General features: G+C 40.3%; 4 protein-coding genes across 4 annotated transcripts; 1 reads left to right on the top strand and 3 right to left on the bottom strand.

The window, feature by feature from the left end:
• Nucleotides 1-16,669: 16,669 nt before the first annotated feature.
• Nucleotides 16,670-18,909, bottom strand: LOC119026200 (gamma-crystallin M2-like). The gene is made up of 3 exons (XM_037110382.1): nt 18,785-18,909; nt 18,188-18,430; nt 16,670-16,942 (listed from the first exon to the last, which is right to left on the bottom strand). The coding sequence occupies exons 1-3, from the start codon at nt 18,800-18,802 to the stop codon at nt 16,670-16,672; spliced, it is 534 nt and encodes a 177-aa protein (XP_036966277.1). The 5' UTR covers nt 18,803-18,909.
• A 1,317-nt stretch (nt 18,910-20,226) lies between these two features.
• Nucleotides 20,227-20,998, bottom strand: LOC119025883 (gamma-crystallin 2-like). Its single transcript, XM_037109897.1, has 3 exons — nt 20,960-20,998; nt 20,587-20,823; nt 20,227-20,499 (listed from the first exon to the last, which is right to left on the bottom strand). The coding sequence occupies exons 1-3, from the start codon at nt 20,996-20,998 to the stop codon at nt 20,227-20,229; spliced, it is 549 nt and encodes a 182-aa protein (XP_036965792.1).
• A 1,083-nt stretch (nt 20,999-22,081) lies between these two features.
• On the bottom strand, nt 22,082-23,503 carry LOC119026201 (gamma-crystallin M2-like). The gene is made up of 3 exons (XM_037110383.1): nt 23,454-23,503; nt 23,020-23,262; nt 22,082-22,499 (listed from the first exon to the last, which is right to left on the bottom strand). The coding sequence occupies exons 1-3, from the start codon at nt 23,460-23,462 to the stop codon at nt 22,224-22,226; spliced, it is 528 nt and encodes a 175-aa protein (XP_036966278.1). The 5' UTR covers nt 23,463-23,503; the 3' UTR covers nt 22,082-22,223.
• A 1,889-nt stretch (nt 23,504-25,392) lies between these two features.
• LOC119026202 (gamma-crystallin M3-like) lies at nt 25,393-26,628 on the top strand. The gene is made up of 3 exons (XM_037110384.1): nt 25,393-25,636; nt 25,795-26,034; nt 26,353-26,628. Exons 1-3 carry the CDS (start codon nt 25,628-25,630, stop codon nt 26,626-26,628), a joined length of 525 nt encoding a protein of 174 aa, XP_036966279.1. The 5' UTR covers nt 25,393-25,627.
• Nucleotides 26,629-26,643: the final 15 nt, after the last annotated feature.

The following is a 26,643-nucleotide window of genomic DNA, read 5'->3' as shown; positions in this document are numbered from 1 at the left end:
TCACTTAACTTGTTTTTTCCGATGCTGTTAAGGCTTCATTCACAAAGGCAATGCCCGTTACCACAGGAGTGCAACATGTTCAAGTTCTATTAGGATACGTTGAGAAACATGTAACACGCAAATTTTACATGTCTCTGTTTTCATGAATATACTTCAAAACAAGTCGACAATGTAGCAGAAACACATGCTGGTCAACAGTCATATTAAGCTCAGTGAGGTTCTAGTGATGCATTGTGAGACCTTAAAGTCCGGTCCATTTATTTAAACAGCCCAGTGTCACAGATCACAGAGGGCTTTTACAATCTGTAACGTATACAACCCTCTATACCTGATTCACACTTGATTCAGATTTGGAAAAACTTCCCCGTAAAACCTTAAACAGGGAGAAATGGTAGAAACATCATGTGAAGCAGCAGAGGAGGGATCCCTCTCCCTGAGTACAGTGTTCTAATATCAACGCACAGTTTACAACAACAAACAACCATGTATTGTATTTTCATGTCCAGTATTGTATTCATGTACAGAATTTTAAATTCTTTTTAAACTGACTAGTTATTTTCTGCAAAAAGAATTTAGTCCGTAAAAACATCGAGCCCTGGCTCCTCTCGCACCTTCACAAAGCTGGCCAATCACGGTCTCAAGTGGGTGTGAATATCTGATAATCCTAGTGCTGGATGAGGGTTTTGGGAGCTCTGGGACCTTCTGATTGGTACCTTTGGCTGTTCACCTGCATCTTAACTTCTGGGGGTGTAAGGTTCCTCCATAACAGGCTGCAAGGAAATTCTGAGGGGTCTTGAGCTGATCAACAGAAGCTGAAAGTAAAAGATGTGCATTTCTGTTGCACATTTTTATGAATGCAGGAAGGAAAAGTTCAGTGCAGGATCAGCAACATCATGGTAATCATGATATCATGGTTATAAAGGCAATAAATTGTAATTGAGCACAAACTGTCACACATTGTTACAGTAATGCTTGTGGCCTGCTAGTGTCATACTGAGTCAAAACAAAGAGACACCATCTCATTACAGAGCCATGATCCCTTCAAATTAAACACAGCACATCAGTGTTTAATTGGCTGATGGTGGAATTTCACAGATCAGAGTCAAACAAAATAGACTTGAGTCCAACACAGTCGGTTAGAGGAGGAATCAAAACAGGAAATCCCTGCTTCAGTTTGTCAGTCGTACAGGTCGCAGGTGAAGTGAACGGTAGATAAAGAGAATACTTGTCTGGCTGAAGAGTGGACCGGAAGTACATCAGTACAAGAGGGTGCAAATGCTGTTTGAGGAATAAATTGTGAAATCATGTTACCCTGACAGAAGCATTTGGCCAGTAAAGTGCAGTGCGGACCACACAGGGGCTTCACAATCTGTACAGTTTACTATTCTTAATTCACACCAGATTCAGATAAGGACAAACTCCCCCTCAACAGACAGTCACAGACTGATACTGAGCAGATATTGTGTGGGGGAAAGACCAACACTGTAAAATTGCAGTATGGACAAGTAGGGTGAAAAAAATCAGACATTGCAAAATTGGCAAAATCATTACTTCAGTGTGCTTACATGCTCTCACTGAACAGGCTACTACTGAAGTTTAGCAGGCATAATGTTTACCGTGTTTATCATGGAATTGCAATTCGTCCTGAGGGGGACCAGATATTTGTCATCACTAACAGCTGCTAACAGGGCTTCACGCTTAGAGCACAAGTATGAAAGGGTGGAAGACGAAGGCCAATATTCACAATGGAGAGAGCTGTAATACAGCACAGTGACCTCTGCGGGATTTGAGGATTGAGCGGAAGCGAAACAATTTGGCTGGCGAGAGTATGAAACTGTCCTCTATGATCCTGCTGAAGAGTTGAACAGCAAGGTACTAAGATAAAAAAAAAATATATTATTGTGATTATTTCTCTTGAGATAAACAGTTATAGCATGATATACAGTAGCATCTTAGTTAGCTGCTTTGGAGGATTATGTTCTCTTTATTCTGTGCACTAGAAAAGCCCACAATTATGACTGTTACATCAAAATGATGACTATGAATTTTTATCTCAACTGGTGGGCACAGGCTTCCATAACTCGAAAGACAGTACACAGTCTTATTATATTCATATTTGAATAGAAATCTGTAACTGCTGCCGTCCATGTTATATCAATTTGTGCCCCTGCCATGGAAAGTGGATATTATATTACATACTGTATGGAAGTCAGAAATTCCAGCATGGTGACAATGCTACCGAAATATAATTGGTATGTTGCAAAGCTAAGACAGCAGCTCTATTAGAATGAAAGGACACAAACTGTTGCAAGGAAATCATTGAAAAATAAAGTATTCTAAAACAAGATTTATTCAACAAATATCAAAAAGGAATTTTTTCAATGTGATGTGTCTCATTCTGTGTCTCTTTTTCACATTCACGTTCACACATGCACATGACTGTCATGGAAACAGAATGGTGACCAGGTCAGAGGCTATGTAAGGCCTGCACATCTTTCTCATTTCCTCTTTTTACTTGGATTCTGGCACGAGTTGACCTGTTGACCTGTGGCAAACCAAGATGTGGGAAGATCACTCTCGCTCGGAGAACAGATCCCAGCTGACATTGGGCAACGGCAGCTTCATCACGGACAATTTAGTGTAACCGATTAACCTGCAATTTGTCCATTCTTTAATTAAATCATCCATCTCTTTTAAAAAATTGAAAGCTTCATCAGTACCGTAATAAGCATAACTTTATACATTCATCGGTAGACAGTTCACACCATGTTATAAGATGTGTTAGTGAGGAAGGCACTCGACGATTTCTCCATGTAAAATGATAATTTGTTGGACAGAATGTCCTAAATATCACGGGACAGGTGTGGAGTGTGTCTACAGTGTAGTGGCTTGAAAACATTGTTACTTTAATTTCGGGGCAAATTGTTCAAATTTCACACTGAAATTTGAGGGAAATGTTTTTACTACAGAGTGCTCCTTTAAATGAAGGAATAGTTTAGGGGTTGTGTCTCAATACCACTCTCGTTTCTCATACCACTTCCCAAACTGGACCCTGTTTTCCCATGTGTTTGTGTCTAAGTGACATTTTCGACAATAATTTGAAATTGAAATATTGGCAGCATTTACTCCCTGCCACTGCGCGCTATCAACACACTTTTTTTTTCTATTGACAGGCTTTTGTTGTTATTCGAGGTGACTTACATCCTAACATCTCTCTCACACTGGACCAAAAACCCCCTAACAGCTACTAATATCTGTGTTACCTCCTTAATTAGAAAGAGCTCACCCAGTATTTACCCCTGCATCAGTTGTCCCAGGTGTTGTTAATGGCTCTGGCTCTGATCGGCTGTGATTGGGCCGACAGCTTGGTGGACAGGCTAGTTTTGGTCACTTTGAGGCAGTCTCTGTTCAAGAGGAACTCAAACTCAATCAGTCACTGCTGGGTTTGAAAGACAGACTAAAGGAAAAGATATAAAGAAAGAAACTGGACTTCATGTCAGTACTGATCATTGCCAGCTGTCTTTGTCTGATCATCTTGCACTGACTTCCCCTTCTTCTCAGGAACCTGACAATTATGTACTGTATGTGTGTGTGTGTGTGTGTGTGTGTGTGTGTGTGTGTGTGTGTGTGTGTGTGTGTGTGTGTGTGTGTGTGTGTGTGTGTGAGAGAGAGAGAGAGAGAGGGAGAGAGAGAGAGAGACAGAGAGAGAGAGAGAGAGAGAGAGAGATGATATAATTGTCTTGTTATAGATATAGTTTAACATAAGTGGCCCCATGTCTCTTTTCTGGAATCAAATTTAATTGATCCTCTCACCTTTGTTGGTCCTACATTAACATTTTGTTGACAGAATCCAGTGAGTTCAGTGTATGAAAGTGTGTGAGCAACTGAGCACTGTAAGACAACCCTCATTCATCTTCCTGTGGACATTATATAAACACAGCAGGCTCCTCTTTGGTTCATCTGACTCATTTGGCCTGACTGAGCACATCATTACACCCACTAAATCAATTTCACATACATTCAAACATGAAGAGTGCACCAGATACATCTCAAAGACACGGTGACAGAAAGCAGACCCCATCTGCTCCAACCGTTCAGCTCAGTTGTGATGAGACAGTCTACATACTGAAGAGCACTTACCTTGAAGTCCTGATGTTAGAATATTAGGATAGAAAGAAGAATAGTGAGCCAACAAAAAAACAAAAGAGATTCATTCATATTGTTGAGACGAAAAGATGGCGTCAGAACAAACAGAACTAACAGCTGTAACCTGTTTACCTTCAGGATAACTGGGTTTAGAAAATGGAGGCATGCGCAGATGGATGGATATGATTTTCCAGTATCTGCTCTCAAGCCAGCCAAACATAACTCCAAAAACTATTTTTAAAGTGACATTCTGAAGATTGTAGCACTAGAATGTTTAAAAATTGCAAGACCTTTGTTAAATTTATTTTTAGGTTGTTTAATTCTATTATCAAAATGATACAAACAATGTTCAAACCCAGAGAAATTCAAGGTTACGGTGTGTTTCAGTTGTTTGCTTGTCGCTATAACTTCCTAGAATTCCAGGAATCCAAAAATGAGGAACATTTGTGCCTGAGTCATCAGATACATGTTCATCACCAGTGGTGGTTCTTATAACATGCGCTTAACATCAGTGAAGTGAGTTTGACTGTATAGCTATTTGTATTTATTCATGTTACTGGCACTAGATTTCTTTAGACCTTTCTTGATTACTTACTGTACATTAGCTGTAAGCTAGTGAGCAACAGCAAGTGTGTGTCCATGTCCATCACTGAACTCAGCACTCACCAGAGACTCTAATGTAGTTCTCGCTCTTCTTATCCCCCACATTACAGACCATAAATGCACAGCAACAGAAAGTCACCACCACAGATCGCTGCTGCAGTCAGTTTAATATATAGGAATGAAGATAAATATATACTAATCCAATGTGACTTCGGATGTTTATTCCTCCAGAGGGTCTGGAGGAATCCTTTTCCTTAAGAGCTGGCCAGCCCTGAGCAGCTGAACAAAATAATCTGAAACTCACCGTAAAACATGAAGCTGAAGGAGTGTTTCAGATTGGGATGATGATTCTCTGCAGGTTCATTGTTCCCAGACACCTCTTTCATATTGTATTAAAGCAGTTCTATACATACTATATTGAAAACATGCTGTTTCTGACTGGATCTGTAGCTGTGGAGCTTTCCATAGTGATTTATGTTGTCAGCTCAGGTCTCATTCATATTCTTCCTAGTAAAACACCAACAAAGCCACAGATGTAGACAGCCACGTAGAAGGATGAAGTTCCATAACTTGGAATAAGTATAGTCCCTATAGTCCCTAGAGATTGTTAAGGATCCATTTTCCTTTGAATTATCAATTTTCAGTGGAAGTTGTTCATCGGTTTAAGAATGAATGAAAGCAAAATGGCACCAAAAGAACGAAGGTCAGTCTTTATATTTCTGAATTACCTGCCTTTGTGTACTAAAATCCTTATTTAGAAGGAGAGTGATGAACCGAGTGGTTGGAACAAACCTAGAAAACACTGGTATTAACCTGTATTACAAGAGGCACATCTGCTGAACCCATCAGGCTTTAGTTAAGAGGGAACCTGGCATTAAAAAAAAAACAAAAACATGACTTTTTCTCACAAGATGGAAAATCTCCGGCGTGTATCAAAGACCTACTGCTTCTTTTCAGGTTTGACTGCAGGCCCAGGGTCTGATGTTTATCTGCCTCTTCAAGTGCCTCCTCAGCTCAAACACAGAGCGCTCTCACTGAGATCTCAATTAATGTGACGCAACCCGGCTCTCTAAACAAACTGCACTGTGCTGCTTTGGAGCAAAATTTGGTTTATGTTTCCAAGAATAGATTTGGTAAAGACCATGTAACACAAATCTGGTGACGTTTAAGTGAAGGGCAGATGCCTGGGGGTGGGGGGATGAAAGGTTGAAGAAAGGAAAACACTCCAGTTTATCCCAGATATGTCCATTTTCCGCTGTGCGCAGGCTATCAATAGAATTCGCTTTGGGAACCTCTGATTCCATGATGGGCTTGTTTTGCTGGTGTGTCTCCATGCCAATTTCCCTTCAAAGAGAATGCTGCAGCAAGTTAATTTCTAAAAATAAACACACTGAATCAGAAGGACTGGCAGGGCAGCCAAGGTTTTGCGGTTCAACCCTCATTTCCTGAGGATTGTCCCTTGTCTTGGTCCCAGGGTCTTCCAGATGGACTTGGCTGTAGCCAGAATTTAAGAAATCAGTCCCTACTGCCACCATCTAGATATTTCTGTCTCACCAACCAGAAGCTTGATTATTGAAAATAAAGTCTGGCAATTAATGTATTAATTCAACTTTTAGATTGTACCAAGTAAAACCGTTTTCTGATAATATAAATTCTTCTTCTCTCAGCTGCCACATTACTGAAAATTACTAAACATTACCAAAAAGCAAATTTAAACCTTACTAATACATTGATTCAATAAGCCATAAACACATCATTAACATTTTATCATTATGTTTCTGAACAAGGTCACAATGGGATGATGTCAACCCGAACCAACATTTGTGTGATGAATGTAACACTGTGTCCTAACAGCATGAGTTGCCAAAAAACTGGAAACAAGTGATGCCTGAGAAAAGTATCTAGCTCTTTAGCTGCTAACCACTTCACTACGTTCACCAAGCAAGTTTTGTCTTTTTGTTGTTCAGTGCTGAACAGGCAGGTTGTGGAGTGGCTTTATCAGACCTTTTTCCAGAGTAAATGAGACTAATGAGAGCAGTGAGAGTGAACCAAAACAGTGAGCTGAAAGTCACCAAAACACTTCATAGAAGGGATTTAGAGCTGGGTGATGCTTATTTTTTACTCCTTTCATGTTAATCAGAGTAGCTGATCCATTGCTAATATAAAACTACAACACCAGAATCAGTAATAGAACATTTGTTGTTCTTAACTGTATCTACAGTCCAGAACATGTTGTTGCCCTCATATAATGATGATGTTACCTTCCTGTCACTGTGGCATTTTCATTTCCTTGTACCATTCATACCAAGCTTTGAAGGGTTAGAGGAGGCCTAAGTTGGGGCTGGGGTTGTTATGCAATGGAAGACATGACAGGGTGAGATGATGAGTCTGTTATGGCAACCCAAGGAGGAAACAGTGGCAGTTCTGCAGCATACGGCTGTTAACATTCCCATCCACCATTACTACTGTACAGGCTGAGGCTTGAGTTCACTGCTTGGTCAGGTCAAAAAAACGTGTGCTTCCGCCTGTACCTCATCTAAATTTAAAATGTTCTCCACATAGCAGTTTTCACTTAATTCAGTGGTGTGTCCATGTGGCTGAGTCCCATCCTGCAAACAGAAATCACACTGGATACATAAAAGACAGGTGAAAGCAGTTCATACTGCCCTGAATGTTTGCCTGAATATTAAAGCTGTCAGTTTTTCGACCGAGCATTGGGAGCCTTCTCTCTGCGTGTGTGAGGCAAACAGAAGGTGTTTTACTGCCATCCGCTCGTCTCTTCATTAGAATGCAGCACCAGCCTGCAGCTGCATGCAGAGCCGAGAGAGAGGAATGATGAAACCAGAGCTAAAAATAGCTGCCTCCCAGGATCCCCCCTCATACGGCATTGTAAACACTCAGAAAGCCAGCGACAGGCAGCCTAGGCCTGTGTGTGTGTGTGTGTATACATGGTTTAGGAGCTAGTGTGTGTGTTGGACACATTGCAGTCCTTCTATCCCTCCCCTCGTCAGTCATAAACCAGTGTTTGGTTTGGCAAGCATGCATCATCGAGCTGCTGTACAATTAAAGCCATCTGTGGGGTTTTTACTTGAACTAGTCTGGGGAACGTTACTGCCTCACTGCTCTGCAGCAAACACTAAAAATGTGCCTTGATAAATCAAAGTCACTCCATGTTCACAAGTGCAGATTGTCATCGAGGAGAAATCTGCATTATGCGAGCATGACAACAGGGAGCATGTTGTTCAGGGACCGTCACCTTTATCACAAGGTCTGTTATTACATGACAGGGTGCCCACTTTTTACACACTAAAAGCAAATGGTATCACAGTTTGTACGCACATTTAGCAAGGTTAGCTTCCTGCTCATCTCAGAGCCAGGCAGCATCATCAAAATAAGATCTCATTAAACTGAATCAGATGCTCCAAACTGACTCTGTAGGAGATTTAATGATTTGATCCCATGCAAAAAAGACAGCAGCAGACAGAGTCATGTCATCCAATTTAAAGCCAACGAGCAATCAAGGTTCAATCCAGACACCAGGATTGCAAATCAAATCAGGAACAATGCAAACAACCTTAAATCCCCACACAGCAACAAATGTGACTGAAGAGGACAACATGTGCTGCACAGCCTGGAGATGACAGAGGAGCCCCTGGGGACATGCACTGTATCTTTGGGCCAGATGAGCTTTAAACAACCTGAACCAAGAGTACTACAGAGCAGCTTCACCACATTCAACTGACTGAATGAAAGGTTAGTTTGACTGGATGCTGATTTAGTGTATAACTACTTCTGATCGATGAGACCGGTGCACCTGTAGAATGAAAGAGGCCTTACATGCATGAGTTGCTTTGAGTCAAGGCACTCCTCATATCATCACAAATCATTCACAATTTCATGCTGTTGGGGTAGGGATGAGTGGTAGGGGCAAGGGGTGTATTGGCATTGGTCCAAAGACTGTAGAACATTCCCATTTCAAAGGTCCAAACCAAGAAACAAGGAAATTTATTCATCACTGAACAGCACGTTTGTAAAATGGATGTTCAACTTCTTTACAGAAATTACAGACATGTTTTCTGTTTATGCACAAATATACATAAACACATAGTGCCTCTGGATCTGCATGGAAGTGAGTGTAGAAAGCAGCAATAAGAATGTAATTATTATATGGTCACATCAAAAGTCTGAAATCTGGGAAACACTCTATTAACTTAAGTGAGCATCAAGCATCAGCGTTATAAACACAGAGTCCACTTCTCATTGTGAGTGCGACAGATTGATCTGAGACATAGAAAGGTCTCTGTAAAGATGTGGGCACAGTCTCTGATTTCCCGTTGTTCCCATATGTCCATTTCCTTTTCCTGCAGCCGGACATGAGCCAGGAGCAGAGTTAAAACCAATATGGATTAGCATGGCTCTTATTCCAGCTCTCTTCCTCCCTGGGGCGGTCCAGTCAGGTGTTGTTGTTGTTGGTCAAGATACATTAATTTGATATATGGTGTAATATATAACAACTGATCAAATCAACTGTAAAAGCACAAAACTGCCCAGTCGGCAAGAGAAAATGTTGGCAGTTAACATTTCCGCCAACCAATTACATGTTCACTTTTGTACGTGTCATAGGCTAAGTACCATATAGTATGTATAGTATATATGATGTATATATATGTCACACCAGGATGTGGAGGGGGTGGTGGTATAGGTACATGCCAGTAGACAGCGGAGCCAGTGACGAATACTGGCCGTGTCTGTCGCAACCAAAACGGGATCTTTTTCTAACCAAATGTTTTTAGTGCCAAGACTTCACCAGAAAATAAGCACAGCGTTTTCACAAGACAGAATAAAACTTTGAAAAGAAGAAATGTAAAGTTTCAACAAATGTGTGGTTGGCTAGAAACTATTGCAAAAGCAACTTGTAAAAACGTTGCGTATGTCTTTAAGAACATGTGTCTATAAATGGGACTCATCCACTGTTTAAACAGGCAATAAAAACTATTTATGTGGCAGTCTGTCATTAAAGATAAACATGGAGTCAGTAACAGAGCTACTGTCCAAAAACATGTTAATATCACTTGCAGGCAGTCGTCCTCTCTACACTTACATAGTAACCTTAAACATGTGTCTCACTTCCCAAAAAGACGCTTTTCTTTTGGAGCAGCACTGCATGTCTGTGTGATAATACAGCCTTCGTGTTCTTAGATCCAAGACGGATCAGAGATCATACAGAAACTGAGGGAGATGGGTTTCCATGGCAATACAGTTTCTTTTTCCTTCTCCCCAGCTCAGCCTCCCCTATAAACCTTTAGCACAAAGGTGTGCATGCACAGACAAGAGCAGAGGAGTGAATGAATGCAGGTTATGGGTTACAGCAAGACTGCAACGATCCATATTCACTATGAATGTGGTAAATTAAGCATAAATCATCTATTGACTATTGCGGCAGTACCTCCTGGTTCACTATACTGGTCTGCTTAATACTACTGTGTGTCTGACATTTATCTTGTGTTTTGTGTTTTATATACATTGCAACAACAAATTAAATACCTTTTTAAGTTCCTATCTGCAATGGAATTCATTCAAACTAAACGTGAGAATAATTTTTTTACTCTTTTCTAATGTTTTACAGAATGATCTGGATATCAGACAATACAGGAGACATACAGACAGCTGCACCTGACTGATGCTGTTCTTACAGTGATCTGCACATCAACCAGCTTGTTCAGGCTGTTTGGTTGTATAAAGCCTTACCCCAGTTTCAGACTCTGTGTACAATTCTGCCACCTTGTGGTTTCAAGTGAAACTAGTTGGTGTGAATCTCATGAGCTACAGACGATTCTAAGGGTAAAACACATCAGGCAGCAGACAATTAACTTCACTCAAAAACCTGTTAATATGCTGTAATTATTGTGATATTTTGCCTTTATTATGGCCAGTGTACTAACTCTAGGTACTAGGTACTATAAGTATTATAAAGTGTATATAGTGACATGTCTCACACTATACTGCATTATGTAATATTTTCTATAATAACAAACTACACCCATACTCTTCTTATGACGTCTCAAATCTGGTTAATTTGTGTTCCAGCACAGTGGGTTGCATTTCCTACTGAGACCTTGGGTCCAAATTAAGGTCCCAGCAGGTCCGTATGTGTGCGAGGTGGACGCTGTGAAGGATGTGAGCTGAGGTGCCTGTGTGTGTCTGAGTGGCAGGTGTGTGAATATTGGCTAACTGAGGGTGTGATGGGCAGGGAGCCACATCACAGGGACACGACCTCTCTGCAAGGGGTCTCCTCAGAGGACAAGACGGTGTCAAGAGACCGAAAGCAAATTTATCTTGTCCGGCTGTAGCAGTATGTCTCTCTGGCTTTAATGTTGACTCAGAGACTTCTTGGATCTGATGGTGCTGTTTTAGCTTCAACTTTTGGTGTGAATTTTCCTTCTGTTTCAATATCTAACAGACCACTTTCACCGAAGACATTTTACCATGTCAGTAGGAAAGCACAGGTGTAATTATAGGCATTTTTGAAGGCCTCACCAGTTTGCATACCATAAAATCACTGATAGATGTGAGCCTTTTTCATGTGCATGCAGATGGATTTGTTCCTGCTAGGCTCATATGGAATAACACAAAGGTTGCACAATAAGGTAATTGCAGAATGCCATGTCTGACATGAAAAATAAGGGATAAACATATGTCTGAGAAAAAAGCTTGAATTTGGAAGCTTTAAGGTATGAAGTAGTACAGTCTTGATTTTTAATATCATTTTGTATTATTTCAGTGAATGATTCTATTAATGTCTCTTATTAGCCTCAAGTACGGTGTATGTATATATTTTCCTTTACAGAAAACAAAGAAACATTTGATGTGAATAGATGTAGTCAAGAATTATGAAGGATTATATACAAAAACGTATGATTTATATGCTTTTTGATTAAACATTGGGGTTTTATATTCTCATAAAACAGTAATTTTACTGACCAATGTCTCGTGTACCTGACATAGATTTTCACAGAGCCTTGGAGTAAGATTTGGGTGGTGGTCCATCAGAGTCATAATGCAGGGCAGACATTAGAAGTGTTTTACTTGAGGAGAATGGTCACACTCAAAGCCAGAGTCATAAAGAATATGGAGATAATGGCGCACATTTTCAAACAGTAGCAATGGAGAAAAGGAGATCCTGGAGAAGGTTGAGCCCCAGCTGGGTGTGAATGCTGGATTGTCAGTTTTGAAAAGTTACAGAAAGGTGTTGCATTTCTTTTAAATGTTCACAATCGTCATTGGGCAAGGTATGCAGAAATGGTGCCCCTGCAAAAATAAATTATGGTGAAACACAGGGATGTGAGGCGTTAAGGTGGTTAAATCCCTGCAAAACAAAAGGTAAGCGCTGTTGGCTTGTTTAGGTTTGTACTGTTAGTGATAAGTGTAGTGGCTGTTTAATCACACACGTTCATGCTAATAATGATGTCAGATTGAGTTTGTATTGTGTGATATAGCATGTGAATTTGTGCATATAAAAAAACACTTATATACAACATTCCCATACATTTAGAACACGCCATCAGTTGACAGCACAAACTCATCCACCCCTGAATGCACTGTGATATCACTGATCTATCCACTGATATTACCTATGGACTAAAAAAGGCTGACATTTGTAGTTTCCTTTATTTTGAAAATGGTAACTGATTTATTGCAATTAACTATGATGCAGGCCAGCTGATAAATTGTGTTCTCACAGTAGATGTTAGAAGTTGAAATCATTTTGACTAATTTATATACTGCTGGGCAGTTTTTACAGCAATGCCTCCTATTCTATGAGACCATCATCATGGCTGTCCTGTCAGAACCAAGTATCTCTTAAAAGCAAACTCTTTATGGTGTCAGAATAACAGCCTGTTGTCGGCTTTGTGACCATGCATTTTTAATCCAATGTGGTTGTAAGGCAGGGGTCTGGAGCTGCATTTTCACAGTTAAATGTGTTATTTACATACAGATGTATACATAAAGATGTGTCAGAAGTGCTGCCAGGTGTCTGGCAAGAGTTACAGTACAACTGTAATTCATTAGTTAGATCAGCATGATGTTTATGTTATTTGAGAGTATGGGGGGAAAAGGATTTGCACCAACTGTTTTAAACTGATCATAATGAAATCTAAAAAAAAAAAAAAAAAAAAATCTGCAGTTTTCTGTATAATTATGTTAATAATGGTAACAAAAATGAAAATTTCAGCAATGTAGCACTTTCTTGAACACAACAGTGGCCCTCCTATGAGATGACAATATCAACAGTGGCCCCTCAGAAAATTTACATTTGAGACCTTTATTTACCTTAAATGATAGGATGATTAGACATACTGACAGTAGCTGTTAGCATCACACTGTCCATCAATGATCTTAGCAGTTATTTAACCTAATTTTTGTATCCTTTTGTTTTAGTTTGCTCTAAAATATTATTGGGAAATATCACGTTAATGTGATATCGTTGATTTGGCACATGGAATGTATGGAGGTAATGTGATAGAAACAGTAGTGCGATGCAGAAAAGATGTATAACTTATGTATACTTCAGCTGGTAATGACAGAAATGTCATCAGGCAGCATGTTGCTAGGCTATGTGATCTCAACACTACCAGTGTGAGAGTAACAAACGCTAAAGTAAGATTTGTTCTGTCCTCAACTAAATGATCGAGGATGTTTTCAAGAATCACTTGGCCACATTCAATAGATCCAAAGAGAAATATATGTGATGTAAACACTGGCTCAGTGTCCCCTGGATTGTAGCTTTACAGCCTCAGGTGAGCTTCTCTGACCACATACCGAGTTCCTACATTAATATTAGCATGTCATTCTACTGCAGATCAAAGACTCTTACTTGCAGCTGTAGTGCTGCTCATGGTTGCTGTCATCCTGAATCAGCTTCAGGTGAAGCTGTGCGCTTCAAACAGGCCCGGGTGTCATTTCACAGCCTTTCATCGGCTGCTGGCGGTGGATCAGCAATCATCATTTATTGAGCAATCCATTAGGAGTATTACTGGGAGACATTTTTCTTAGGAAAACCACATACATTATGATGGGTTTTACTCATCATAATAACACTGCAGGACTAAGCTGTTCCATCAGCAGTGTTTCTTCAGCTTTAGCTGTCTGAGTGGTTGTGTTCAAATTCAAAAACATTTATTAAAATCTATTTATAGCTCTACAGAAGATTTTGTTTTTGTAGTTTACTTTGGTCCTCCCCATCAGCCTTGTCACCACATTCCTGTTTCTCCTCCCTCTCACTCTATTACATCCATCTCACTTCTCCCATCCATCCATTGTTGCCATACAAGGTAACTCTTGCAGCCAGAAACCACATTCCCGGGATTAACATATTTCCTTTCAGCTGCTCAGACAGATCATATCCACACAAGTTATAAATAACTGAGCTGAAGGAAATGTGGGGCTCAGGGAAGACGTCCTGCAGCAGAAATGTTTAGGACTGTAACATTCAAAGGCATTTTTGTTAGTTAGGTTAGAGCATCAGTTAGGTCCAACATTAAAGATGGATGACAGAGTCTGTCTTAAAGCAGTTGGTGGGGTTGATGTCAGAGTTCCTTGCAGTATAGACCCTGCTTTGTGCATGAGGAGAAACTCTGCTGTCTAAAGTACAACTGTTTACTGTTATTATAGATGATTTATGTTACGTGAACTTTGGTCCAAATGATGAAGAAGCCCCAGACTGATGTACACCAACTATTTTGACTGCAGCTGTAAGCATCATCCACAGGAGGGCGCACACTGGCTCACAGTGAAGAGAGGCCCCCTCTGACACCACCTCTCTTTCTCTCTCCTGTCACCCAGCAACCGCATCAGGGTTTGTGGTAAACAAAGAGGCTTTAGAAGTGAATAACTGCAGCTGGGAGAACGTTCTGGCTGGACTCCCTTTGTGTTGTTGGGGTCACAGCGTTTTTCCACTGAGCTGAGCATCAGCACTAACAGCAGCTGGCATGCTGCAGGCTCTTACTGGCAAATCCCACTGAGTCATCAGCAAGCTGCACCTCTTTGTCCACAGGTTTAGCTGAGCTCTGTGACCTCTGCCATGCACTCCTGTCAGCTCTGTGTCATAGGACCACCTATACCGACAGTCAGGCACAGTGAAGCAGGATACATTCGGAATGTTGAGCAGGCAGAGGAGGGCCGGCGAATGCTCAGCATATCGTGTGTTCATGTTCATGTGTACAAGTAGATATGACTTTTACTTTATTATGTAGATGGAATATTAAATAATGGCATATCATTTTATTTACATATATTCCCAAATCAGACATGTATTGGGCTGGTCGAAAAAAACGGTTGCCATAAGTCATACAACCAATCAGCTGAACCTGTCAGAGAGTGTTCTTTATTTTATCCAGTTGTAGAAACTTCATAAAACCTCTAATGCACTGAATATGTGATGATGGTGATTCTTGCCTCCACATACTGATCAGGCGTCAACTTGTTTGAATAAAGATAATTCCCCACCAACAGCACCAACAAATATGATTTCAGGGATTATCGTCATTGTATTTAATAAAGCTGAAATGACAGACGCCGTGTAGGATTTTTTGCAACGAGCAATCATCATCAGAGAATTAGTCTCATATTCTCAAACAACAGTATGCAATAGCAACATCTGTGGCATGAACATTACTGCTTAAGAATAACTGTGGTTGTAACAGATGTTGAGCAGGTGGAGCTTGGTATGTAAAAGTTTAAAATCACTCCAATCAGTAAAATCAGCAGCACTCCAGCAGCTCTGCAGGGACAGAAATGTGAGCTTGATGTATTCTTTTCTTCTTGAATATAAGAGCGATGTGCAGAAATGTTCTTTTGTTACAGCCATGCCATTTTTATAGTTACTAGTAATACTTGTTACATAAAACATATTCACAAGCTCCAGGTGTATAATCGTGAAAGAAATAAGTAAAAACTGTATCCAAGGTCTGTGTCTGTGCTGTGGGTGAACAGTGTGTCAGTTGTGAATATCAACATTTTCAATTGAGGTCACTGATTCATAGTTCCAAAAGCCAACATGTTCAGTTACTCTCTTCAAGGAATCTGTTACTGCTTTCATCGTGTATAAGGGCAGTCTTAGTGTTGATTTATTTAATTACTGACCAGGGCAAAATCATCTCTTCCTACTTGAAAACTACTCTTTGGTTTAACAGAAAGCCTCTTGTTAAAGTCGAGAGACTGATCTCCACAACATGCTTTTACCTCAGCTTGTTGTCAGGTAAGTTTGTTTGGTGCCGGTGCTGTTGCTCTGGATTTCACACTCTTCACTTGAAAAGTATATTGTATATTCTTCTTTTATCTGATATAATCTGTATACATACAAAGTACACATATTCAAAAGGCCAGTGCACATACTGCTGTTCACATCATGTTACGAGCATACAGTGTGACTTCCACTGACATTATTTGATATGTTTCTTTTTAGGAACCTTTAAAAGTCTTTTGTTAGAAGGTGGTTTAAAAACAAAAGTAATTCCAATCTGAAGAGGAATTATTTTGATGATTGTTCTTTATCATGCAGGCCGTTGACCACTACTCTGGAACAAAGGCACAGATATTCAAAAGTAGACAAGACATTAAGGATGAAATGTCTAAACCTGTACCCAGAAAACAGCAGGTCTCAGTCTGCAACATAGCTGTGTCTGTGTCTGATTTTTGCAATTTACTTTGTGGCTTTACAAAAGCCAAAAGGCTTCAGTGTTGGATATGTGAGTGTTCAGTCTATTGAAAGTTATCGAACTGGGAGAGCTTCAGACTTTATGTTGAATAAATCAGAATTTCTTTGAATCCACAAAACAGAACCCGGATGAGCACACTGAGCACAATCCTTTTTTATTAAATTTCCAAACAACAGTCAAACATGAACTAAAAGAGAGACAGTCTAATAGCTGGGAACGCGGCGGAAAGAGCCCACACTGGGGTTGACGGCTGCCCACTCTGTGAAGCGACGGTACTCTCCTCTCTCCAGCAGGTACTGGCGCCCACGGTAGTTGGGGAGCTCGTAGAAGACCCAGGCGCCCTCCGGCACCTGGGCAGAGTGAACCTCTCGGAGGCTCCAGCGGTCGGGCAGGTTGCTCAGATCTTCGGTGCACTCCAACATCTGACCGCCAAAGTCAGGACGCTCGTACACACGAACCCTGGACACGCTAGAAGGCTGCAAGACAAGGAGCAGGAGGTCTGTTAATCCCTGCACAAGGAGAGACCTAGCAGCTAAGAGAACAAACACCTGAGAAAATATAATACAATACAATGTGCTTCGTATATATGTTTGGTAATTTGTGGATTTTTTTTTTTCTGTTGCAACTGAAAACTGATAAGGTTCTGAATTTCTATGTTTCTATTTTGATTTAACGCTTAATATTTTGAGCCACCTCCCTCACGTTGCATGTGGCAGGTGGTGGGGTAGATAGTTGGACTCACAGTAGAAAGAGAAGGGTTTTATACCATGTTGACATCATGGTAAATGAATGCAGAGTTGCTCGTGTGAGAGACAAAAAAACGTAACGTAACATAACACTGTACATATATTAAGTTTGGGTTTATTTACTTTGAACTAGGCACTTTGGCTGCCACTGAATATATCACAGTTTCCAAAGAATGACCTGAATTCCATTTACTGGGGTTTACATCCTGAGTCATGTGTGGTTAAGTCTAGCTAGCAGTAACACTTTGGTTAAGATTAAGGGAAGTTATCGGTTTCATTTAAATGTTAATAAAGTCACAGACACATTTCACCAAGAAAATAAGAAATTGTGTATACATGTGTTGTAAAAAGTGCCTAAAAATCATTCTTTGAGTAAAATTTTAAATATTGTGTCAAAATATGTCTTTGGTGAAAGTGAAAGTCATCCATCCCAAATAGTTTTTGACTATAACTCCTAAAATACTGCCCTGAAGCAGCATGCAATCTGCAAAGTACTACCTGAAGTTACTGAATAAAAGTAGTTGAGTAAAAAGTACAATATTTGCCTTCAACATTTTGTGAAGTGGAACTGTAAAGCAGCAGAAAATGGAAATGATCAAGTAAAGTACAAGTACCACAATACTTATTTACATTATTTTAGTGAATGTACATAATTACATTCCATCACTGTATTTACCTAACCTGAAGCAAGTGTTGCCTGAAGATAAGCACAAAAACTTCAAAAATGTTGTATGTGAATTGCGGTTGCAAATTTGTAGCACATGTGAATTTCCAGGAGACGGGCTTGAAATATCAATGTTCAACACTCTAATGAAGTTGGAAAGACCAAACTATTGTGAATCTGAAAATAGTGAGACACTGACAAAATGGATACCAGAGTTATTTATAGTTGGATTCATCAACATATTGGTTCATTCCAGTAAATCTTACATGCTATCCCTTAAGGCTTCTCACATGTTTTCTGAAGGAACTCACGTTTCGTATGATCCTGCAGGACCTGATGCTGTCGTTGTAGCCCATCCAGCGCTGGTAATCAGGATACTCCCCCCGGGTCAATATGTACTGATAGCCCATGTAGTTGGGCCTCTCATACAGCACCCAGGTCCCGCTCTCCACGCGAATAGAGTTGCAGCGGCTGAAGTGGGTGTTGAGCTCGGGACAGTCACTTTGACACTCATAATAGCGACCTTGGAAGTTTTTGTCTTCATAGAACACGATCTGGAAGAGGACAGTGGGTGTTCAGTTGATGCACTCAACTAATATAGCGTATTGTTTTTTATCTACCCCACCTCTGAGCACAGACAAGTAAAGTATGGCATCCAAAATGAATCTTATTGCTCGCTAAAAACAGTAATCTTACATGCAAACATGCATAAAAGAGCAACACAGCTAACATTAACATGTAAATTGGATTTAGAGTAGAGTAAAAATCAAAAGAATATCTTTAACGCTGCTCGGTCGAGGTAGAGAGTAAACTTATCATTCCATTCCAAGTGTCGCCGGAGTTAAGACCTCTCCTAACAAACCAAATATTGCAGACATGTTGGTCACAAGCATAGCTTGTGTGCCTACCTTTCCCACATGGTCCATGTTTGGGCCTCACACTAACTTTTGATTACTGTTTGTTAATCCCACCTTTCACATAGACAATATTGCCCTCAGGCCTGCTCCAGATTTATATAGGCAGTGTATGTGGGCACAGTGAAATGCACTGCCAGGGCCATCATTGTCATTTTAATTGCCTCAGCGTTTATATATGCACAATAGCTGATGCTGCAATTGTTTTAAAAATGCTTGGCTTTATACAGTGTTTACTCACTATTGCGACGGCTGACCTTTGGATCTGTCAAAGCCTGATTCCAGAAGCAATTTATTGATCCGATTAAACTGTCTCCTCTGCAGCTGGTACTGAGGCTGATGTGGTGAAGTTGGCTTGTGGCCACATAGTGCTGAGGTACAGTCTGTGGTGCAGGCTACAGGTGTATTCAGACTGTCACACTCCACCCGCTGGCCACATCCACGCCAGAGCACACAGTCAGCTGACTGCTGTCAGACGAGTTGTGAAAGACCTGGTGGATAAAGGCTTATTCTGTTCTATATTCATATCAACAGCTGAACGTGTTTACAGCCACCAAACTGCATGACTCATTACTGCAATGACTAGAAGCTGCCCTAGCTGATGAAAGTTAAAGTAGAGATGAAATTGGAATGTGTTATTTTTGGTGCTATGATTTTTGGGTCAGAGGATTAATCAATTACTTGAGAGAATAGCTGTCAGATTTGTGAACAATAAAGATAATCCTGAATTGCAGCCCTATGCACAAGTCTCAGCAGTGCTCTGGCTGTGGCAGAAATCTTTTTCTCTTCGAGGAGTAAAGCTGATACCAAGGGCCAAAAGCAAACAACTTTTTTATTGTTAAGATGCCAAGTTTGGCTCCACTTTGGGCAGGGTTTTAACTGTAATCCTAGAACAAATCTTTATTAAGCCATTTATGAGCAATTTTTCCCATCTTAGGCTGAACATGAATGAATGAAGAAAAGCAAAGCAGCGATGCCAAGTGGTTTATTGTTTGTGTTGAGGCAGAAATCTGAAATCTTCAAATGTCTGAAACGTTCCTCAGGGTATGCCTGCAGTTCTGCAGTTACAAATACTGAAAGAGTTTCAACAAAAGATGAACATCATGACTTGGATACAGGAAATAATTGTAATGTTGTACTAATCAGACTAATATTTTTAGCTCAGTTGTGCCCAATGAACTGCAAACTAATTCTATATTTTCTTACTAGTACTTGAAAGCCAGTCATCATGCTATGTTCAGGTAAGTATTAACCGTGCATGAAGTAAGTATGATATTCTGTACTCTGCATGTACTGTCAAAATAAATAATTAGTTGCATTTTATCATTCATTTCTCTTCACATCATATGGTTCAATGGTTGAATTAGACTTCACACAGGCATGAGTAAACATTAGCATTAAAGGAATTTATTGAATAAACTTCAGCTGATTAACTTTCACAGCTCCATGATTCTCCTGATGGAGCCCACAGTTGATCCCTGCGATCCCCAGTCAGGGGAGTATTGGTAATCCCCTCTATCCAGCACATAGTAGCACCCACTGTAGTTGGGTTCCTCAAAGAAAATCCAGGAGCCCTCGAGGACCTTGCAGGACATTACCTTCTGGCTGGGCCACTTCTCTTGGGTGGATATCATGTCTTCTGTCAACTCCATAGACTTTCCTTGAAAACCTGCATAGGCAAACAACTTCTGCTTGTACGGTCCTTTGGTCTGCAACCAAATCAACATGTTCAGTTTGATGCATCATCAGGAATACAGTGTGTGTGTTTTCTTGTTCCTTTTTGATGGATGACTTATGTTTTTGACGACTTTGCAGGATTCAAACCGGAAATTGAAACCTAACCCAAAGTCTTTGAACACGGATGGACCAAGGAGCATCTGGCGGCCCGTATAGCTCTTAAACTCATACAGAACCCACCGGCCACGTTCTACCTTGAAAGAGTTGCATCTGCTTATGAAACATTGCAGGTCATCTGCATGGCCAGTGCATTCATATGACTTTCCCTGGAAGTCTTTTTCCTCATAGCAGATAATCTGGAAAGACGGGAGGGTAAACGGATTATAGACTCAAAATAAAGGTTTTATCTGCAGCTGTGTTGTACATATTAATATTTTCATTAATAAAATAGCTCTCCTATGAGGACATATTTAGAAAATTGTTAAATCAAACCTTATGTTTGGCTCTTAAAAGACAGTACTTTTTATACATGGCAGAGACAATATGACCAAATGCACAGTAAGCTGTGTATTAAACTGTTATCACTGCTTATTGTTCTTACTCACTGAATTGCCTTTACACACACACACACAATGGTTGATCAGCCTTGCCAAGTATCTTATCCTCACTCACTGCTCACTCTCAACTGATCTGAACTGCAGTAAACATGTGTTTTGTAAGCAGTTTTATTTAAATTGATGACAATGGTAACACAAAGTGATCAAAGGACAAAATACAAAGTTTAGAATTAGACTAAGTTTTATCATTTAGTTTGGATTGTATTGAACTTGGAAGTATAAAAAAAAAAAACCTCAAATGCTCTCTAGAAAAGAAGTTAACTTTAAAAGAAATTCTGTAGACATATTTTTTGTAAATTATTTAGCATTTGGCACAACCTGAATTTATTTCTTTAATGTTGCTGCAACATTTTTTGTATGTGTCTTGCACAATCATTGCAGTATACCAGCAATATGCAGGTCTTTGTTTAGACATAAGATGTATACAAGTTGACTTAAAGGTTTAAACATGATTTTTGGTCTGAAATAACAACATTGTGAAGTCTTCCTATATTTCAGATCAGATGTAGACATCTTCGTGGCTCACTACCTGGCAGTAAGTTAGTGTTGAATGTGTATAGTTATTAGTTGCATTTGTCACATAGTTTTGTGACTTGTTATAGAAGACCAGTGTCTGCTAATGCTTGGCAAGATCTCACACCCGTCGTTCTTGAGATGTAACATCTTGTTTTTAATGTATGCCACTCTAAAGCACTTTGAATTGCCCTGTGACTCAATATTGTGAAATAAATAACCTTGACTTGCCTTGGTTAGACACTAGAGGACAGAACTGTAAGTCACTGAGGTGTCAGGTAACTCACTGAAAACAATACAGACAGCACTGTTTTCATTAAGGAAGACCTTTATTCATTTGCGTGCAGCACAGGGTTCTGGGGAGACAGACGTTCAAATGGAAAAAGCAGGCGGAGGATAAAGCCTTTCTCGAATCTTAACCTTCTGAAACTCTGAACTTCCTGAGGAGTTGAGGAACTACCTCAACATTCTGGATCTTCACTGGAATTAGGACCCTGTAGCTCTGAACTTTTTGAAATAATTTCAACAGAGTTCTGAAGATAGATTTTCTTTAGATTCAAGAACTTTGGTGGCCTTAGCATTAAATGACTCTTTTAGAGAATGCACAACGCTGCATGGCTGCTGTTCTAGAGCTCTTTGATCATGCGGAAAGACCCCACAGCAGGGGAGGTGGCGCCCCAGTCTGTATAGTTGGGGTACTCGCCACGTTCCAGGAAGTACTGGTGTCCTTGGTAGTTGGGCTGCTCGTAGAGGACCCATGCACCATCCATCACCACACAGGAGTGGAACTCATGGAACTTGAGGGCGTTGTAAACCGATGGGCAATCCTCAAAACACTCTGCCGCTTGTCCTCCGAAATCCTGCTTGTCGTAGAATCTGATCTTCCAGGACTTTCCGTATACCTTGAAAGAGTTTGAGATTAAAGTTGAAAAAATTAAATTGTGTTTTTATTAGTTTTTACTATCGAAATCATTTAGCATTCAACTTATGTTTGCGCCCTCATTTCCTTTGAGTTGACATCTACAAATGGGTTTGCTGGCAGTTTTCCTAGCTTCCTTCAATAACTGATGTGCATCCTCCTGCCAAATCATGAGCCTTTTATCTCTCCTTTTTGTCTGTTGGCCTTTGACTGATTACTGCTTGGTTGGTGCACTCTGTGGTATTTCACAGGAGCTGGGCACTCTCCTGCAAAAATTAACCCACAAATATAAAACAAAGAATATTGTGTCCCTGATTAAAGCACTACCCACATGGTACTTCATAATGTTTGTCTTAATCTATTGCTTGATGTAATCAATCCCAGTTTGATTGAAACTGGTGCAATCTCAATGGCATAATGAAGCAAATGAGACAACCTTTACTAAAGGATGACTTTCAATACTTTATCTTTTGGTTATTCTAATAAGCATCGATTGAGCTTACATTTTTGATAGAGCGACATGACTTGATGCTATCATTGAATCCATTCCACTTTTGGTGATCAGGGTAGTCCCCGGGGCTCAGGATGTACTGGTAGCCAGTGAAATTGGGACGCTCATATAGCACCCAGCAGCCACTTTCCACCTTAATGGAGTTGCAGCGGCAGAAGAAAGCACGCAGGTCAGCGCAGTCAGCGCTGCACTCATAGCTTCGGCCTTGGAAGTTCTTATCCTCGAAGAAAACAATCTGGATGGAAGAAAACAGGGGCACATTCTGGTAAAATATCTTCTCTACTTTGTAACAAATACAAAAACAACAAATTATTGAGCCCTGTTGTCATTTAAATAACAACAAACTAGATAGAGACAGTTCACATGCACTAGATCCACTGCCTGAACAATCTCGAAACCCTTTGGAAAATGGCATTTGCTCCTTACCTTCCCCATTGTTACTGATATTGCTTGCCTCCCACCCAGCTGCAGCTGTGTTGAGGTTTATATCGAAATGCAGAATGTGCAGACGAGGGAAAGCTATTGTCATATAAATTAGCCTGATTTGCATATCAGCAAAATGGTTTGGTCAAGTTTGATTTCCCTTTGTCCACATGTGATGGCCTCATATCAAAGAATTGCCAAAACTGACATATAAAACCTATAAAAGCCAACAGCCATACTTATTGATAATCTTGTGTATTGTTTTCACTGGCTTCAGATCCACTGAAGGATATTTGTTGTCTCCATCAGCAACTACATTTGAGCTAGAGGAAATTATATGGTGACTTGTCTTCATTGTGGTATTATTCAAGATGAGATTAAAGAATATCCTCACGCTGGTGAGGGGCAACACAGCCAATGGTTGGAACCTTGGGTCCTTGAACATTCAATAACCAAACATTTTGTTCTTGATACCAATGCACCGTTGTTCTGTTATGCAGTAGACCTTTTAGTCAAAATATTATAGATAGAACTTAAACAACCAAGTTTGTATTACTGAACTTAAATTGTCTTTTTAGCTCTTCCATCTCTGTTGGAGCCCTAGGATCTTAATGGAATAAGGAATCATACTGAACATAATGAAAGTCCAAGCTGCTGTGCCACACCCTCGGAGATTCACTCACAGAAGATAGGCAGGAAAATACACCTGGAACTAATAACTTCAATAACAATCATGGCAGCCACGATTAATCTTATTACAAACACTTGTGTTTGTCGTGTCTAAAAGTCTGCACTGAGAAAAGTCTGTTTGGAAAAAATCCTTTAATTAGATCCAGTTAACTGTGACTGGTGTGGGTCCAGTTCTGTAACTTAATCTCAAAAGGAAGGTTTTACAGTAAGACACATGACAAAGGGTTTTGATAGAGCACAGTGATTTTCATACAACACAATGCTGATCTTAGTATTGTGCTATATTAACAGCCCTATGGAGATCAGTGTCAAGATGACAACAAGGCTGGTGGTGCAACACACAGCCCAACATCACTACTGCCTCAACCAAAGACTGACACTGACTCTCATGTCAGATCCCTCAAACTAGACTTTTAAACTGAAAGCTAAAGCCTGTTCAAATGAACCCATACATAATGTGCAAAGAAATGAAAGCCCTTCACTGAAAACACTTTGACACGTCACAGTAAGAAGTTAATGATTCTGGGTCCTGGTATTGTTCATGCTGCCTCACTGTGGCACTGTCATGACTTACAGGGATACTTGAATAGAAAGGGCCATTGTTTTTGCTATTAATTATAATGACTGTGACTTTCCTACTGTGACAGTCAAAATGTCACAGGTGAAAACAGCCTGTTATAACGATACTGATAGGAGTAACAGACGTATCAGCCCTACCACACATCCAGTCAAAATCAGTTTAGTCACACCAGTCTGTGGACGCTGTTTCAAACTTTGCAAGCACTCAAAATGTTTAATTTCATAATTTAGATACACATAGTGACATTTTTGCTTTCTAGATAATTTAAAGTACAGAGTGAAACAGATTTCCAGTATCAAACCAGGGCATCATGGTGAAAGTTGTAGACCTTAGTGTAACAGGACATTTAGCACAACACTGATCTCTGTGGTTCATGCCCTAATGGCATTCAAATAAACAAATTCACATATCACTAATATGAAAAATTATTACTCTTGGCATCCAGATGATTTGAGAGTGAGAATATCAGATACATAAAGCAATGAACATATGGAGTAAATGTAACAAATGGCAGATAGCCATTTTAAATATGTGATCCCGGTTCTTAAGAAATCCATGGTCTGAATGGTAACACATTCAAGCAAAGTATGACAAAACTCAGGCCATTCAAATTGTGGTCAAATTAAGCTTTTCCTTGTTGCTCTAATTTTCCTCAGTCTGAGAAAAGTCAAAACTGCAGCTCAGTTCTTCTCCCTCCTCTCCTGCCTTGTGTCTTCCATCCATTTCCCCTGCCTTTGTTCTGGATCATGATGGCACAAATGAAATTAACAGCGATCGCAGAGCTGCTTATTCATCAGCTTCTAGATAATTTGAATAACAAAACCCTGTTACAGCGCGTATAAAGTATAAAAGCCGCCTGGCAGCCACAGGTTTTTGGACAGATTCCCACAAACACAGATCATCAAACATGGGCAAGGTATGTAGAGAGCAGGCCAGACAAGTGCTTTCCTGTAGAGGAGAAACTCAATGGGAAAGAGTGTAAAAATACAGAGGGAATCCAAGTTTATAAGTCTATTTTAAAATGAACAAATTAATGTGTTCAAAATGTACTGTTTTTATTTTTATGTTCTACAGATCATCTTCTACGAGGACAGGAACTTCCAGGGTCGCTCCTATGAGTGCATGAGCGACTGCTCCGACATGTCCTCCTACCTGAGCAGGTGTGCTTCCTGCAGGGTGGAGAGCGGCTGCTTCATGGTCTACGACCGTCCCAACTACATGGGGAACCAGTACTTCCTGAGAAGAGGAGAGTACTCTGACTACAATTCTTTCGGCATGAGTGACTCTATCCGATCCTGCCGTTTAATTCCCCCGGTATGCAAAAACTTTGAAAAGATAAACATGATTATAAATAGGAACCCACATCTGGGTAACTTCAGTGTCTAATATGTCTAATAATATGTCTAATATCGATTCAAAATAGTCAAATCTCTTTTCTGTTGTACTTGACTTATTTTCTGCTGTGCTGTAAAAATGCAAGTTTGACAGTGAGTATCTATTGAGAAAGGCTGTAAATACTATTACAAGAAGAACTGCACACTGTAATTTTAACAGTGTTAACAGCAACAAAATTGCCATCTCAATTCTTAGAGTCCTATGCTGACTTGTTTTTTTTTGTGCCTTCACCAACAGCACAGAGGCTCCTACAGGATGAGGATGTTTGAGAGAGAGAACTTCCAGGGCCAGAGTCACGAGCTGATGGAGGACTGCGACAACATCCAGGACCGCTACCGAATGTCCGACTGCCAGTCCTGCAACGTGATGGACGGCCACTGGCTGATGTACGAGCAGCCCCACTTCAGAGGCAGGATGATGTACCTGAGGCCCGGAGAGTACAGGAGCATGAGAGATATGGGATACAGTGGCATGAGGCTCAGCTCTGCCAGGCGTATAGTGGATTCCTGTTAAAGCAGCATGAAAGAA

This window comes from Acanthopagrus latus, chromosome 9, assembly GCF_904848185.1.
Source record: "Acanthopagrus latus isolate v.2019 chromosome 9, fAcaLat1.1, whole genome shotgun sequence".
Taxonomy (NCBI): Eukaryota; Metazoa; Chordata; class Actinopteri; order Spariformes; family Sparidae; genus Acanthopagrus; species Acanthopagrus latus.
Note: the sequence above shows the minus strand (reverse complement) of the source record. Positions and strands in the feature narration are given on the sequence as shown.